This window comes from Neltuma alba, unplaced genomic scaffold (assembly GCF_004799145.2).
Source record: "Neltuma alba isolate B1F8T4 unplaced genomic scaffold, ASM479914v2 tig00011735_pilon, whole genome shotgun sequence".
Classification (NCBI taxonomy): Eukaryota; Viridiplantae; Streptophyta; class Magnoliopsida; order Fabales; family Fabaceae; genus Neltuma; species Neltuma alba.
In genome coordinates, this window is record NW_021636363.1 from 285,666 (window position 1) to 302,325 (window position 16,660).

General features: G+C 38.0%; 2 protein-coding genes across 3 annotated transcripts; both read right to left on the bottom strand.

Moving 5' to 3' along the window:
• Positions 1-4,684: 4,684 nt before the first annotated feature.
• On the bottom strand, positions 4,685-6,968 carry LOC114717388 (protein DOWNY MILDEW RESISTANCE 6-like). 2 transcript variants are annotated; one of them, XM_028902513.1, is made up of 4 exons: positions 6,882-6,968; positions 5,636-5,841; positions 5,251-5,501; positions 4,685-5,125 (listed from the first exon to the last, which is right to left on the bottom strand). In XM_028902513.1, the coding sequence occupies exons 2-4, from the start codon at positions 5,837-5,839 to the stop codon at positions 4,999-5,001; spliced, it is 582 nt and encodes a 193-aa protein (XP_028758346.1). In that variant the 5' UTR covers positions 5,840-5,841; positions 6,882-6,968; the 3' UTR covers positions 4,685-4,998. The 2 variants fall into 2 exon arrangements, with proteins under 2 accessions (XP_028758346.1, XP_028758345.1); XM_028902512.1 differs by having other exon boundaries at positions 4,685-5,140.
• A 5,764-nt stretch (positions 6,969-12,732) lies between these two features.
• Positions 12,733-16,548, bottom strand: LOC114717377 (protein KINESIN LIGHT CHAIN-RELATED 1). Its single transcript, XM_028902498.1, has 2 exons — positions 14,742-16,548; positions 12,733-13,383 (listed from the first exon to the last, which is right to left on the bottom strand). Exons 1-2 carry the CDS (start codon positions 16,463-16,465, stop codon positions 13,143-13,145), a joined length of 1,965 nt encoding a protein of 654 aa, XP_028758331.1. The 5' UTR covers positions 16,466-16,548; the 3' UTR covers positions 12,733-13,142.
• Positions 16,549-16,660: the final 112 nt, after the last annotated feature.

Genomic DNA, 16,660 nt, shown 5'->3' on the forward strand with positions numbered 1-16,660 from the left:
ATTGGAAATTTAGATGCTGTTTAGATGGACAATTGGGCAATCTGGTTTTTGTATAAAAAACTACAATAAATTATAAGCTAAAATTATCAGTTTATGATTTATAACTTTTGAAACATGGAGAGAAAAAAAGTTAAGAAATTTATTATCTCTTTTGATTTTTATTATAAGCCTCAAATAACTAATTTGTAGATAACAAAAAATAAGTTAAAATTAGTTGAAAGCAATAAATAAGTTAGAAATATACTTTTGTTTTTAAATATGCTCCTAGAAATATACTTTATTTTTTCATGTTTCACTTTATATTTAAAATATTTTATGATTTCTCTAAAGTTTTAAAATTTACTTCACTCATTAAATTTGACTTCTTCATATCAAATTATTTTAATTTTATTGTATTATGTGAAATCATTTTTTTTAATCATGTTTCATTATTTATTAAAACTCATACTCATTTTAGGCATTTTACAACCAAATTTATTTTTACTCAACCATAATCCAAACAACCCTTTATTAATCTTATTTTTGCAAACTAATTTTTCTGAACTCCAATATAAATACAATTCAACTTATCTAATTTAGCTTTTACCTAACTTTACTTTTTCATAAGCCAAATCGACAATAAGTTATTTTTTCAATCGCTGATCTAAATGGACTCTATATTACATTTATTTCAACTTTTAGATTTCTATTAATTAGTAAACATTATATATCATTTCCTAATACGATAGATGGTTGAACTGGGACAACTCAAGCTCTCAGATTGGTCATATCCCTAAAGACCAAGTTAACTCTAAAGCAAAAGACGTAATTTTGGTGGTCCCTATAAAAAATGTTGCCAAATCAACGACTGATTTGATTTGGTTATCACTTATCACAAATCCGATGGGGCCCATCAGGCAACTTTCTCCAAATACCCCCGAGATGAGACAGAGCTCAGTTACGACAAAATCAAGACATCACCAAACACCACCCATGATCATGCCTCTCGCCACCTTCCAAATGAAACGCGAATCAGGTTGAGGCAGCCTTTAATCTCCTCCTCCACTTCAAATCGCCACCTTCCAATGCCTCTTGCTTGGACGGCGCAAGTTTTTACACACACACACACACATCTTATTTTAATTCTTTATTAACATTATTAATTCATTTTATGATATTGTTTTTCTTCATATATCATATTTATTAAATAACTTAGACAGGATCACAGGACCAAACCTGATCTTCTATGCTGGGTTCGTCCGGTTTCGATCTTGGTACATGAAGAACGGGTATTTTAATTAAACTAAAGCAAAATATTCTCCTCCAAAAATACCAATTTCAGAGGAGAGGGGGAGGCATTCTTCTCCCTCCATTTCTCCCAAACCATGCGGAAGGGTTTCAACTGTTGGTAATGAAGATTTTCACATATGTACATGCAGAGACCACGGTGGTGGTATCTGAATCAAACAACAGAGAAAGTTCCAAGCCTCATAACACAACCACTTATCTGCCAACTACTAGCTGAACCAACTGAAGACAACATGGTATTTAAACTTATACAAGCAAACAAAGCTGCAAACCAACTTCATAAACTGCTAGAGATACAGAAGAATGAAGACTATGCCAAGTTTCACAGAACAACAATTTCCATTTCCTGAGATTCTCATTATTTATTATTTGACTCATAGTGTCATGCCTTGAAATGATAAAAAGTTGCTTCAGTGTCAGCATCGTTTTCGAAGAATTTCATGTAGAAATCCTTAGGTGTGAAGGGTCTGTAGATGGCAGGATGGAGTTCATCAACAACACCTTTTGCTGGTTCTATCACACTATCCTCCAAAGCCGTCACAAAGAACGCAGCTGACGCTCGAAATCTGCTAGCATTTGTCACCACTCTGTGTTTCACACTTCTTAACTTGTCATTACTTATCACCTGCACTCCAACTTAGCCCATTAATCATAACTCGTCTATAGAAAGAAATGTTAATTAATTAGCAGAAGATGAACCATACTCAAATTATAAGACAGTTTCGACTGGAAAGTGTGTACCTGCAAGAGGCAGCCGACGTTGACGACAAAAGCATGTGGAATAGGCTCAACGCTAATCCATTGATCATCTTTGAAGATTTGAAGTCCGGAAACTTCATCTTGAAGTAGAAAAGTAATGAGATTGGCGTCATCATGCGGGCACGTTCCTAGAGTCAAGCTTGGATCAGGGCATGGTGGATACTGCAGAGCTGTCAGAACCATACATGCGCTTAGTTCATTGTCAAAATGTTCACATTTCAGGCCAAGTCCTTCAGTGATCAACCCCAGAATCCTTGAAGCCAATTCCTTAATTCCCACTGAACATGCCCCAACAATCTCCCTGTCATGTCAACAAAAATTACGTAAAACTTGGGAGTAGAGAGCCAGTTTTATTATTGAAGAGGGTGCATAATTTTCTTACCGGTATCTGGCTGGGCTGTCAGGCCAAAAATTCTGCCACTTGTCCAAGGGATGACACTGGTGTTGCAGAAAGTCTCGCCACATATGAACCTTTTCATTAGCATAATTTTCACAGCTTGTGAAATAAATACACTCCTTGCTAAAGTCTTTAGTGTACAAGTGTTGCTTGGCTTCATCTGGCATTTGGAAGAACTCCCTCACCACACTTATTGTTTCACCCATTAAATTCTCCGAAACCCCATGATTCGCCACCTGATTTCATTGCAAACCTCAGACTTCTGACAAAGATTGATTAGGAAAAAGAAAATTAATAGAAAATGACATGAACCTGGAAGAATCCAAACTCTTGACCAGCCTTGAGAATTTTCTGAATTACAAGTGTTCGATCACCTTTCTCTGCTTCACTGAGATCAATCACTGGTATGCCTTCACCTTTAGGAACATGGATGTTGCCTGGTCTTTTTTCTGGTGGATATATGTAATCCTCAGGCACGGGTCGCACATTGTACCAGTTTGAAACAAGTTTCTCCATATCTGATCAACAGGGTCCAAAACAAAGAAACTCAATGATGCTCTGCCACTTGGGGATGAATTAGCGTGACCTATTGATTTGTATTTAAATAGGGCCCATCATCTTAGTGGTCCATCGGATTCCTACATATATTAACCCATTATCTTAGTGGTCCATCGGGTTCACACACGCACATTCAAGTTGCTCTGTAACATTTATGAAGTTTACATGTTGGATATATTTTGTTTATTTCATATTGTCTGTCACAAAAATGCGGTTTTTCAAGTTTTATAACAATACTTGTCGATTTTAAATTCAAGAATGCATTAAATTAGGAGTAGTTTTTAACTATTTGTTTAAACAAGGGTAAGGACATCTAAGAAAAGACGCAAAGTAATTTTGCAAAACAAAGAAACTCAAGAATGTTTTGTCACTTGGGGATGAATTAGTGTGACCTATTGATTTGTATTTAAATAGAGCCCATCATCTTAGTGGTCCATCGGATTCCTATATATATTAGCCCATGATCGTAGTGGTCCTCCGGTTGTGGGTGTATATGTATATTCAAGTTGCTTTGTAACATATACGAAGTTTACATGTGGATGCATTTTGTTTACTTCATAGTATCTGTCACACAAATGCGGTCTTTCGGGTTTTATAATAATACTTGTCAATTTTAAATTTCAAGAATGCATTAAATTAGGTGTAATGCTAGTATTTATTTAAACAAGACTAAGGACATCTAAGAAAAGTAGTAAAGTAATTTTGCAAAATCCGATGTTATTAAATGGTTTTCTTATTTTTGTAGAATTTGTTTTTGTTAGAGCTAATTGTAGTATGAAATATGGAGAGTATATACTCTCTGGTCCTATTTATAAGTCATTTCTAACATGTTTCACACAGAATTTTTTTTTAAAACTTCATTAATTTTTATTTAAAATTCAACAATTTTTCAAATTTAACTTTATTTAATATATATTATACCTCATGTAAACAAAATTAACATAATAATAAATGAAGGGTAAAATCATACATCTATATAAAATTTTTTCTCAGTACCTTATAAATAAGATTAAAATATACCTACTCTCTTTCGTATAAACATGACCAGAAAAGTATATACCAACGTGAATTTAGTATCGGTGCATATTATCTAATGAAGGCAATATTTTACAACCAAAAGGTGACAATTAGCCCCTCAACTTAAAGTAACTTTCCCATGACATGACATGAAACTTAAAATAAAAGAGGTGCTTTTCTGCAAGACAACACAAAACATAACAAATGAAGAAAAAGATAAGACTGAGGTGTTCAATGTACTTTATTAATATATTTAGTGAAGTACCCAGCCAGTTAGTTTTTTTCTTTCGGAAAACATTAATTAAGAACCTTGATTTAAGTCATTCTTTCTTAAGTGCATGCTAAGTCCAATTACTGGTTTCCAGCCCCAAAAAAAGTCCAATTACTGGCTTGTTCCTGTCCCCCTTTTTCGGGTGAACGCTCCTTTCCCTTTTCTAGCGTGGCCTGTGAGTCACCGTAACTTGAAAAGAATTTAGAAAGAAAATCTTTACTCTTGAAGGACTTGTAAATCGGAGGATGGAGTTCATCAATCAGAGCTTTTGCTGGCTCTATAACACTCTCCTCCGAAGCTCCTATGAAAAATGCAGCCGAAAATCGAGTTTTACTTGAATTTGTCACAACTCTGTGTTCCGAACTTCTCAACTTGTTGTTACTGATCACCTGCAATCTCAACACAAAATCAAATCAACCATTATTTGCTATAATTTCTACTTATTTCCGAATACTGCTGATCTAGAACGAACGAAAAATTTTAGACTGCAAGAAGTTAAAGAATGTATATGCCTGCAACTGGGAGGCTATATTGACCACAGTTGCATGGGGGTTAGGATCGACGCCAATCCACGTATCATCCTTCAACACTTGAAGTCCACAGACGCCATCTTGGAGTAAAAGGGTTATGATGTTAGGATCGGCGTGCTTGGTTGCTCCAAGAGTCAAATCTGGCTGAGGACATGTTGGATAGAAATTAGCGGATAGTTTCATAGTTTGGCTATATTCACCCTCAAGATATTCGCCATGCAGTCCAAGCCCTTCACTGTACTGATTAACCTCAAGATCCTGGAACTCAACTTCTTAACTTCCATTGAACACGCCCCAATACACTCTCTGATACAAATCAGACTAAACCCAATAAGTAAAGAAGTGTGCGTTTGTTTTTTGGCCTCAAAGAGAAGTGTGCGTGTAAAAGCAGACATATAAGCATTTTGGGTTCAGAGGGTAGCATCCATTACTGATATCTCGCTGGGGTTTGAGGCCACAAATGCTGCCACCTCTCTAAAGGATGACATGGGTGTTTGAGAAATTCCCTCCATGTATGAACATTCTCGGCAGCATAAGTTACACCGTTCAAAGTGAACCTGAAATCCTTGTGCCAATCCTGTGAGGACAAGTTCTGCTTCGCCTCCGCCGGCAACTGGAAGAACTCCCCCAACACACTCATTGTTTCATTAATTAGATTGTCCGGTATCCCATGATTGATCACCTATATTTTCATTCATCACACGTTAATGCAACTATATGATTGATCCAGCTTTGAAAAATCTTTTTTTTTTTTTTTTGCCCCATCAAACCGGCAAAAACTAACCCAAAAAGGAAAAAAGAAGTTATGGCATGAACCTGGAAGAATCCAAACTCTTGAGCGGCTTTGAGAATTTTCTGCACGGTATGGGTTCGATCACCTTTCTCTGCTTCGCTGAGGTCAATCACTGGGAAGCTTTCACTTACAGGAACATGGACGCTCCCTGGTCTTATTTCTGGTGGAAACACGTAATCCTCAGGCACTCGTTGCACATCGTACCAGTTTGAAGCAGGTTTCTCCATTGCTGATCAACAGGGTACAGATTAAAACAATTCAAGAATGTTTTATCAACGGGGAATTGATTACTATGAGCTATTGATTTGTATCCAGATTGAGCGCATCATTAACTCATGATCTTAATGGCCCATCTGATTCCTCTGTATATGTTCAAGACTTCAAGTAGCTGGTTTATACTAGTACATGTGAAATTTAGTATTAATCTAACATTTTCTTGGATAAATGCGAACAGGATAGTATCAACGCGTACCATCTGAGGAAAGTAATAGTCAACTACCATGAAGTTACAATTATGCCCATCGCCTTAAAATATGCTTCCCATAACATCACTTCAAATAAAACAGAGATACTTCTTTAGCAAGACAAAACAAAGCAACATAAATGATAAAAGGCGAGATCTTCAGTGTACCTTATTTAGTCTTCGGAAAAGATATATTTATTTGAAAAGGTTTAAAACACATTAATTAAATTAAGAGCTTCGAGAGCTTCGATCTAAATTATGAGCTAATTACGCATATAACAGAGCAGCTAACTGGATAAACAAACAAAGGAACAACAAGGAAAGCTAGGACAAAGATTACTCATACCTAATACAAGACACCGCAACAAGTCTAGTACTGAAGCATAACCACAGAGAATAAGGACACGACTCCTTTTATGAAACGCAATGCGAACTTAAGAGGAAGATTCACATGAGGTTGTCTTTTCACATAGAGCAACACTCTTCTTAAGTATGATTAAAAACAGTTTACCCCTTGATCGTCAAGTTTCATTTCCTTCTCCATTATCATCCAGTTTAATCTCATATATAAATGAACAACCCCAAGCCAGATATAAATCGAAGTGGAAGGCTACGGCCACAAGCCCGTAAAACTCAAAATCGAGGCGGGGAAATCCAAAAATCAACAATCTAGAAATAAATCTTAAATCTCATAACCAACAACGAGAGAAGAAGCTGGCAAAGGGTAAGTTACGAACAGAGTTGACAATTTCTATTGGTGAATGCGAAAGGTTGCTTATCCAGCCATAACCGACGGCCTGTCTTACCGCAAAGAAGAGGATCTGTGCCGTGCTGGAAGACAAGCAGTGGAAGAGGGCCTCAGATATTTGAGAAAGAAGAATAGATAGCATCCAGCGATGGCAAAGAGAAGATAGAGAGAGGTTAACGAAGAGCGACGATTGCAAGACCCTGCTCCACCTCCATATGCATTTTGGTTACAATGCCTCTGAGTCTCTGACCGTTGACTTTTCTTGTTTTTGGTTCGTATTTTTGTATTCAAACAGAACGGAACGATCAGATCTAAATCATCAGATGAGACGGTTCAGATTTAATCTTTTCATTTTTATAAAATAATTTTTTTAATTAGTCTCTAGGACCAAAATGAGGCCAATTTCCGAAGCCGTCATGCTTCATTGTTACAGCAGGCAACACAGAAAGGGTGGCCACGATGCCAAGAGAGGATTGGCGTCTAGCCAGTTCGTGAGCATAGACGTCATCTTGTAATAAAAGGATGAAAGGATCAGCATGCTTGGATACTACGCCACCTATGAACCTTCTCTGCAACATAATTTGGAGTGCTTGTAGAAAGCCTGCAACTGAAACCCTCCGTGAACAAGTCTTGCTTGGCCTCCGCCGGCAACTGGAAGAACTCCTTCCGCCCACTCATTGTTTCATTCATTAGATACGCCGGAATCCCATGATTGATCACCTGGCCTGTATCCTTCCCATCATCACACGTTTCCTGGTCTTGTTTCTGGTGGAAATATGTTATCCCCAGGTACGGCTTCCACATTGCACCAGTTTGAAGCAAGTTTCTCCAATACTTCTTCATTGATCGAGGGTGAGTAGCGCAGGAACTCGAAAATGTTTTAGCAGTTGAAAATTAAATGAATTGGCATGAGCTATTTCACTTTGTACATAAATAGACTCCATCATTTTTATTTAACAATAATTAATTCAAAATATTAAATTTGGACCGTTCATATGTAATTTAGACCATTCACATTTGATCTAAACTATCTAGATTACTCATAAGATAACGAGCACCCAAACTGAGCCCTTGTATAAGAGGTTTTGTGTGTGTGTGTGTGTATTTTTGCCATAATTCGATGTTATAAATTTTACAACGTACGGACATTGCATGGACCTTAAAAACGAAAGTAACAGTTTCATCTTATTTGACCAAGTCATTAACGTTGATAATTGAGCACACGCTTGCAAAAGTCAGCACACATACATGTATGTGTGAATCCGGCTATTGATAATAGTAGCATAGTACTGCATAATTAATTCACACACAGTAGGTTAAAATACACAGTAGACAATTTTTTTTTTTGATGAAAAGACAATTTTATTTAACCTAAATAAAACAAAACGATTACATAAAAAAATTGGCCAATCACATTTGGTTAATTTGAGTAAAACTCAAATAAACTAAAGGAAAAAAACAGCCCAAAACATCTAAAACTTAAAAAGAACATAAAGGCAATAACGAACAAAACAAAAAGTTAACGGCAGAAAAACATAAGCCCGAGACCACAAGCCAACAAGGCCATAATACACTACACCAGTTAACTACCCTTCCATTTTACTTATTAAAAGAGAAATCCCATCTGAAACGAGAGGCGTATGGTTTTATGCCCTGAAATGACTAAAAGTTGCCTCTGTGTCCGCACCACATTCAAGGAATTTGGCAACGAAATCCTTAGTGGTGAAGGGTTTATAAATGGCAGGATGGACTTCATCAACAATACCTTGTGCTGGTTCTATGACACAGTCCTCCAAAGCAGTCACAAAAAAAACAGCCGATGTTCGAAATCTACTTTCATTTGTGATCACTCTGTGCTTCGCACTCGTTAGCTTATTATTACTTATCACCTGCACTCCCACACACCAAATCATTCATTCATAGCTATATAATCATAATCTGGTATATTCACAAGACATTGTAGAGGCAAAGTGTATGAATTACCTGTAGGAGGGCGCCTATGTTGACCACAAATGCATGAGGAATAGGCTCAACGCCAATCCACTTGTCATCTTTGAGGATTTGAAGGCCGTATACTTCGTCTGGAAGCACAATGGTAATGAGATTAGCATCAACATGCTCGAATGCTCCTAGAGTCAAACTTGGCTCTGGACACGGTGGATACAGAAAGGACCACAGTGGCATACGTCCACTTAGTTCATCGTCAAAATATCCACATTTCAAGCCAAGACCTTCACTGATCAACCCCAGGATCCTTGAAGACAGTTTCTTAACTTCCACTGAGCAAGCCCCAACAATCTCTCTGTCAACAAATCAATTGAGAGTAAGTGACTAAACCCAAATGTTAGATAAGGTTTGTGAGTTTGAATACCGGTATCTGGTTGGGCTTTGGGGCCAAAAATGCTGCCACTTTTCTAGAGGATGACAGGGGTGTTTCAAGAAGTCACGCCAGAGATGAACCTTCTCTTTGGCATAACACAGACCGCTGGTAGAAAAAATGCAATTCTTGCTCATGTCTTCTGTGTATACATGTTGCTTGGCCTCATTTGGCATCTGGAAAAACTCCCTCAGCACACTTGTTGTTTCATTCATTAGATTCTCCGAAACCCCGTGATTAATCACCTGCTCAGAATTTATCGCGCATTAGCGGAACAAGGAATAAACCTTCAGAGGAAATCTCAAAAAGGGAAAACTAATAACTATGGCTTGAACCTGGAAGAATCCACAATCTTGAGCAGCCGTGAGGATCTTCTGAATGGTAAGAGGTCGGTCACCTTTCTCTGTTTCGCTGAGATCAATCACTGGGATGCCTTCACCAAGTGGGACATGAACGTTTCCTGGTCTTTTTTCTGGTGGAAATATGTAATCCTCCGGCACAGGCCGCACATTGTACCAATTTGAAACAAGTTTCTCCATTGTTTTGATCTCTCAGTAACTTGATGAGAGCAGAAAAAGGGGCGAAAAGCGGAGAAGATGGAACAAAGTAGGACTCTCGGTAGCAAGAAATGAAATGAAATCTAGAAAGTAAGTCCTTCATTATTATTGATCACATGCTTCCGCTGTTGCCGCATCTTCGTCTTCAAAATAAAATTACAAAGATAAGCTGTCCCGTGTACTTCAGCTTCGAAGAATGCGCTGTGCTATAAATTACATCATACAATCACAAAGTACTGGCTTCAATCTGCAGGCAACATGTGAGTAACACTACTTGATTATTTTAGCTATGATTTAATGATTTTTAACTGCCCAGCTTGATCTATTTGTACTATTCTAAGTTTTTATGCTATGATTTTCGTTGAAAGCCAAAAGGTAGAGTTAGTTTATCTTCCAAACTTATCATAAATGAGCAGAAAATGCAATTCTCTCGCACTTGATGGCCAAAAAAAGGCCCCAAAAAAAAAACTCTTTAATATACTTGTCAGAAATTTGAGGTTTCTGCTGAGAAGAAAAGTTGACGCTATCCAAGCCGATGGCAAGTGATTTCGAAACTATCTTCTTCGTGCGCCAACATTTTGTTAAACTCGTGTTAATCATTACTTTAGATCCTTTGGAAAACGGTGAAGTTGTATATAAAATACTACTGTACTATTCTTCATTTAGTCATTCATCTTCCTTTATATACCAAAACGTAAGCTACATTCAATATTGAACACAATTTCCATTATATACATAAATTGCTGGTACATTGAGTTCAATTTCCCCCCGTTTCATGAGCAAACAATTTCCCCTATTTTAAAGCTCCAACTTTACAGCATTCTGATTCATAACACACCACAACTTTGAGCTTATTGGTCGACAGGACTAGAAATAGTAGAGCTTACTTCACCCCTAACAATATGTAGACACACGTATTCCAAATGCACGCGCGTGCACAAACACATAAAACAACATTAACGTTCTTCCATTGCGCAGATGCTACGCCAAAACAGATCTTAATGCTGCCTGTGAGTCACCGTCATTTGCAAGGAATTGGGTCACGAAATCCTTAGTTTTGAACGGTTTATAAATTGGAGGATGGAGTTCATCCGTAAGATCTTTTGCTGGCTCTAAGATACTGTCTTCCAAAGCAATTACAAAAAATGCAGCTGATGTTCGAGCAGTACTTGGATTTGTCACAACTCTGTGCTCTGCACTGTTTAGTATGTTGTTACTGATCAACTGCTACCCAACAAGATAATTAACCTCATTTGCTATCCAAGAGCAGTTTCATGACCCCGTAATTCAGATGTGCTTACCTGCAAGAGGCAACCCATGTTGACTACAAATGCAAGAGGATTAGGCTCAACACCAATCCACTTGTCTTCTTTCAAGACTTGAAGTCCATAGACATCGTCTTGAAGCAAAATGGTAATCAGATTGGTGTCGGCATGCTTAGATGAACCCAGAGTCAAGCTTGGTTGAGGACATGGTGGATAGTGATTAACTGAAAGCATCATGCTTCCACTAAGTAGTTCATCATCAAAATATCCACATTTTAGTCCAAGCCCTTCGCTGATTAATGCCAGAATCCTTGAAGCCAACTTCTTGACTTCAACTGAACATGCTCCTCCACACTCTCTAACAACACACAAGAATCAATTAGTTATGACTAAACCCGATAAATTTATAGTATAAAAACTTATATTTCAGCTGAAGAGGCTGTATCATTTACTGGTATCTAGTTGGGTTTTGAGGCCAGGTATGCTGCCATTGTTCTAGAGGATGACATGGGTGCATCAGAAAGTCCCGCCATAGATGAACCTTATGAGTAGTACAATTTATAGTGTACGTTTTAAGCCTGCAACGCTTGCTAACATCCTCTGAGTCCAATTTTTGCTTGGCCAAATTTGACCTCTGGAAAATTTCTTTGAATACACCCATTGCTTCAGTCATTAAATTCTCTGAAACCCCTTGATTTGTCACCTGCTTTCAATTTATCACACAGTCAGTCAGTCAGATAACAGGTAATCGAACTTTGTAAACCTTGGGCTTAGACCAAGAGAGAAGAAAAGTAAAGTAATATGAACCTGAAAGAATCCAAACTCTTGAGCAGCTTTGAGAATTTTCTGAATAGTAGGTGTTCGATCACCCTGCTCTGCTTCACTGAGGTCGATCACCGGAATTACTTCACCTATAGGAACATGGAGGCTCCCGGGTCTTGTTTCTGGCGGAAAAATGTAGTCCTCCGGCACAGGTCGAACATCGTACCAAGATGAAACAAGTTTCTCCATCACGTTGATTCTAGTAACTAGATGGACCAGACTGCATAAATAGAGACTTGAAAGCACTTTGAGTTCATGTTCATCATTAATCGATGCCTCGTCAACCTGGCAGATTCTGATATTTTAAGTTCGAATGACTCGTAAAAGAACGAGACGTATCCATGAATTTGTCATATATTAGATTCTATAGGCTTTATTTTATGTAGTCCTAATCACAATTCAGATGTGAGGGATTTTTTTAATTATTATCTGTCACTAATCTGACAGTTATAAGGCATTAATCGTCACATCTTTTAATCAAACCAGACATTTCTTCTCTCCGGTCGTTTTTTGTTAAATTCATGGAAAGATATTTCTCAACCCCTACTCCGTATCCGAATATTATTCTATGATTGGAGTGAGAGAAAAGTAACGAAAGAGAAAACTAGAAAAGAAAATAGAAGAAAACAATACATTTTTTTTTCTTATTTTGGTCGTTAGAGAAAGTTTTTTTTTGGGGGGGGGGGAGGATGAATGAGAAAATGAAATATGAAATCCATATGTTTTCTCTTCAGAGCTTTCTTGTGAAAATAGAAACGATTTTTAGATCGGTCGAGACTTGATATCCTTAATTGCCATAAAGTTGACATCTCTCGATAATAAGTAATTAGACATCAATGAAGTCCCAATTCCTACGGAAGCTATTGTAATTATGACTGAAAGAAAACATGCAAGAAATATCCTTGTTCTTAAGCACAGGTCCAGTAGAAAAGACAACGCCACAAAAGAACTGGTTTAAAGACAACACATATCAAGATCAAAGGGTAATGCCACTAGTAAATGGTACGCATCATAAAGTATCTCTTCGGCTGATCACTTACTCTGGTGCCGGCTTGCATTGCTTCTATAAGCTCGGGGAACAAATAGGTAAATTATATGAACTTATGAAGAGAAAATTGACTATTTTTAACAAAAGCTTCAATTCTGAATGTGAAAGAAAACAAATTCTCAATTATGATGACATTCCCAAACTCTATTCTGTAATTTCCGGGAAAAAAATTATTTTCTAAGTGAGCAAAACTCGAAACTAGCAACCAAAGACCCGTACACAGTATATCGTATGATTAGAAAGGGAAAGACTAATAAGCTCTGCTGCTGGATTGAAGTGAGATGTTGGGTTGGGAGACGGTAGGTGGTTGAGGTGTATCAGGTAAGGGCAGAGCCTTTGCGGGAAACTCGTTTGCAGAAGCAGCACTACTGGCTTTTTGCTTCAATTGCTCCAGAAGTCGGCGGGCTTCTCTGAGTTCATCAGCAGCACCTGCTCCATGGCTTTCCCAAGCATCTATAGCTTGCTGTTGAAATTCTATTGCAAGGCCATAGCTGCACTTCCAAGACAGAGTGTATATCTTTAATTCTATTTTCATTAGTTTCCATGACAAATAACATCACATATTTGCACATTTTCCCAAGATAAAGATCAAAATCTAACAACTATATAACATACATAATTCAGGTGTTGGCAAAAAATATATAACATAATTAAGGCAACAAAAACATGCTAGCATATCTAAGAGGAATTGGCGTTCATCCACCCAGTTAGAGGACATCGCAGTAATTAACTCCTCTACCACAGTATAAACACCTTCCTCATAAATCTTACTTTGCTTCAAAATAAGAACCATTTCATAATCAATGATATGAATAAAGATGCAAAGAGAAAATCTAACAGGCCAAGAAGCATAAAAAGTACAGCACCTAATACAACCAGGATAACAAATACATTTCCGTGAACTAGAAGTCTAGAAGCAACCTTTCTTTGGACTTTAAAAAAAAAAAAAATTGCATGAGAAATTATGAAACTTACAAAAGGATCAAGACCAAGGAAATCTACCATACACTTGAATGACATAACGGCCATAAACTAACAATTTCCTTTTTCCTAATTCACAGTATTGGTTTGGATGGTAAGGCTTAATTAGAAGAAAAATAAATCATATAAAATGTCAATCTTTCATGAGTTCAATATCTTTTGCATTTACCAGCAGAAATGCCGAACATATATAAGCAGATGGAGGCAAAAAATCAAGATTTTCCATAATTAATGAATTTGAAACATCTAATTCCATCTCGCATGTTCAATAAATTGCAACAGCATCATACTCACGTAAAAGCACAAGAAGATACAACATTAAAAATACAGTTTTACGATTAGAATACATTAGCAACTGGATAGAATATGGACCACTAAAACCTTGGGTTAACTCTGGCAGCCAATTACGGCACACAGATAAGGATCTGAACTTCAAACATCCGAATGTTTATAAATTTAGGTTTGCTTCTGAACATAATTCCTTGTGCGTGTACGTGTAGATATTTGTATAAATTTGCACATTTGCATATGCATGTGCACGCATCTAAATATACACACTAGGGTGGGCCAAAGTGGATGAATCCATTGGACATCCATGATTTGTGCATTAAGAATTAGATCAGATCTTGCCCACTCGATCCACGAAATTTCATGAGGATTGGATGGGCATTTTGGTGCAGATATATAGATCTGGGATATCCATTGCTCACCATTTAAGTGGTTAGACTTAAATAGGCCCAAGTAAATTACAATTACAATACTAGTGATAAAAAAGTTAATTCTTTCCTTAGGCTAGCGACCCTGTTACCCCACACACACACACAATCAATACAACGAAATGAAATGAAATCAAAAAAGGCATCCATACCTTCCCATTTCACCATAAGCTTTCGAAAGATTCTGACAAGCTTCAATTGTATCTGCATGATGTGGACCAAGAGAAACATCCATGATGTCCTTGGCTACTGCAAACATTTGTGCCGCTGACTGGGGTCTTGCCAACTCTAAATATGCTGCTCCCAAATTGTTGTATATATAACCCACTCCAAAATGCTTGGGACCAAAGCTATCTTTCAATGTTTCGGCAGCACTTTCCAAGTAAGGAATAGCCTGCTGCACCTTACCTGTCAGCAAGAGTAACCACCCTATTCTTGCAGAAATGCTTCCCTCTGAATGCTGCTCTTGTGGAAGCTTCTCAAGCAAAGCCAGTGACCTCTTCAGCAGTGAGATTGCAGTTTCAAACTCATTCATGGCTTCATACTGCATTGAAATCTCTGAGTATGCCTCAGCTACTTCCACAGGGGAGATCGATTCTTTTTTGTCAAGAATCCCACAAGCAATCTCCAAACACCTTTTGGAGTCGGCAAACTTGTCCTGATTACATAAAGCTTTTGCCATTGATATAAGTACAAGTGCCCGAGTCTCACTATCTGCGTCTGTCTGCTGCACAACACTCCTCAAAGTACCAGTAGCCTCATCATATCTTCCCAGAGCAATCAGCATATTTGCTGCGTCTATTTCAGCACGCAGCAAATCAGAGTTAAGATTCCAATTCGTCAAAATCTTCTTGGACAAAGTATTCTGCTCGAGTGCCTTCTCATGCTCCTCCAACCCACTGTATATAACTCCAAGGATTCTCCTATCATGTGCAACCTCCACAGAATTATTCCCCAATTGCTTCTTATGTATCTCCAATGCCTGCATACAAAAAGGCAGTGCCTCCTTGAAGTTCAAAACGGCAACATAAGCTTCAGCTAAATCACGGTTAGCTTTACCCAGTTCTCTACTATCTTCTTCCAAACTCAATTGCTTAATCTCTAAACACTTTCTAAGATTTTCAAGGGCCTCTTCTCTCCTGCCCATGGCGGTCTTGACGTTTGCCAACTCAAGTTGTACAGCGTGAAGAATTGGCCTAACATCATCAACATCATTCTCTCCCTGTAACCTACCCAATATCCTATTCGCCCTGTTAAGATACCCTAGGCTATCACTGAATCGCTTTAAGCTATAATTAGCCGAACCCATCAACTGTAATGTCATTGCAACAAGTATAGAAGGTTTGTTGTCACTGTCTAATGCCTTTAAAGCTCTGTCAGCGAATGATAGGGCTTTTTCAGGGTCCTCACCTTCTTGATCAAGTTTGAGGCCAATTTTCAAAGAGGCCAACCCCAGCTCTCTCTCATCGAAAGTTGCCTCCATATCCTTGAATATTCTGAACATGTCCTCACTGGTTTCCGCAGACTCAAAAGCTTCCTCAAGCTCAGACTTTTCCTTTATTTTTCGCTGCCTAGACGATATTTGAGTGGGCGTTTCAACCAGAGTATCCATGTTTCGACAAGAGTTTGCCTGAAACTTGTTTCTGGTAAGTAATCCATGGCTTTTAGTGCAGTAGTGCTTGAGATGGGTCGATGGATTAATTGGCGGAGACGGAGAAGACGAAGTTGAAGGAGCCGAGCTGAATGATATAGTCGGGGCAAAAGGATTTAGTCGGCGACGACTGAGATGTTGGAGCAACGTGACTGAAACCTTTCTCATGGTGATATCAAGTAGCTTCCTTGAGATTGTGTTAAACCTTCCCAAAACCCTTGTCATCCATGAAGGGGAAACCACTCAAACCAAAACCAGAGCGAAATGGAAGGCAAGGGAGGAGTTCAGCAAAAACGCCGTCGTTGCAGTATTCATTATTACTGTGCTGTTCCTCATTAACTGTGCTGCTTCCTCAATAACGTGCGCGTGGGTTTATATTATTGACAACCGAGTTACCAAGGTTGGCTTTCACATAGGTCC

Bases quoted from the DNA above. Each gene is read 5' to 3' on its own strand.
- LOC114717388 (XM_028902512.1), bottom strand. From the start codon at position 5,839: ATGGAGAAACCTGCTTCAAACTGGTACGATGTGCAACGAGTGCCTGAG. The intron at 5,502-5,635 runs GTTCATGCCATA...ATGAAAATATAG, and splicing joins AAGAGTTTGGATTCTTCCAG to GTGATCAATCATGGGATACC. The intron at 5,141-5,250 runs GTAATGGATGCT...TATTGGGTTTAG, and splicing joins CAAACCCCAGCGAGATATCA to TCTGATTTGTATCAGAGAGT.
- LOC114717377 (XM_028902498.1), bottom strand. From the start codon at position 16,465: ATGACAAGGGTTTTGGGAAGGTTTAACACAATCTCAAGGAAGCTACTT. The intron at 13,384-14,741 runs GTATGGATGCCT...TTGGAAGTGCAG, and splicing joins GCTTATGGTGAAATGGGAAG to CTATGGCCTTGCAATAGAAT.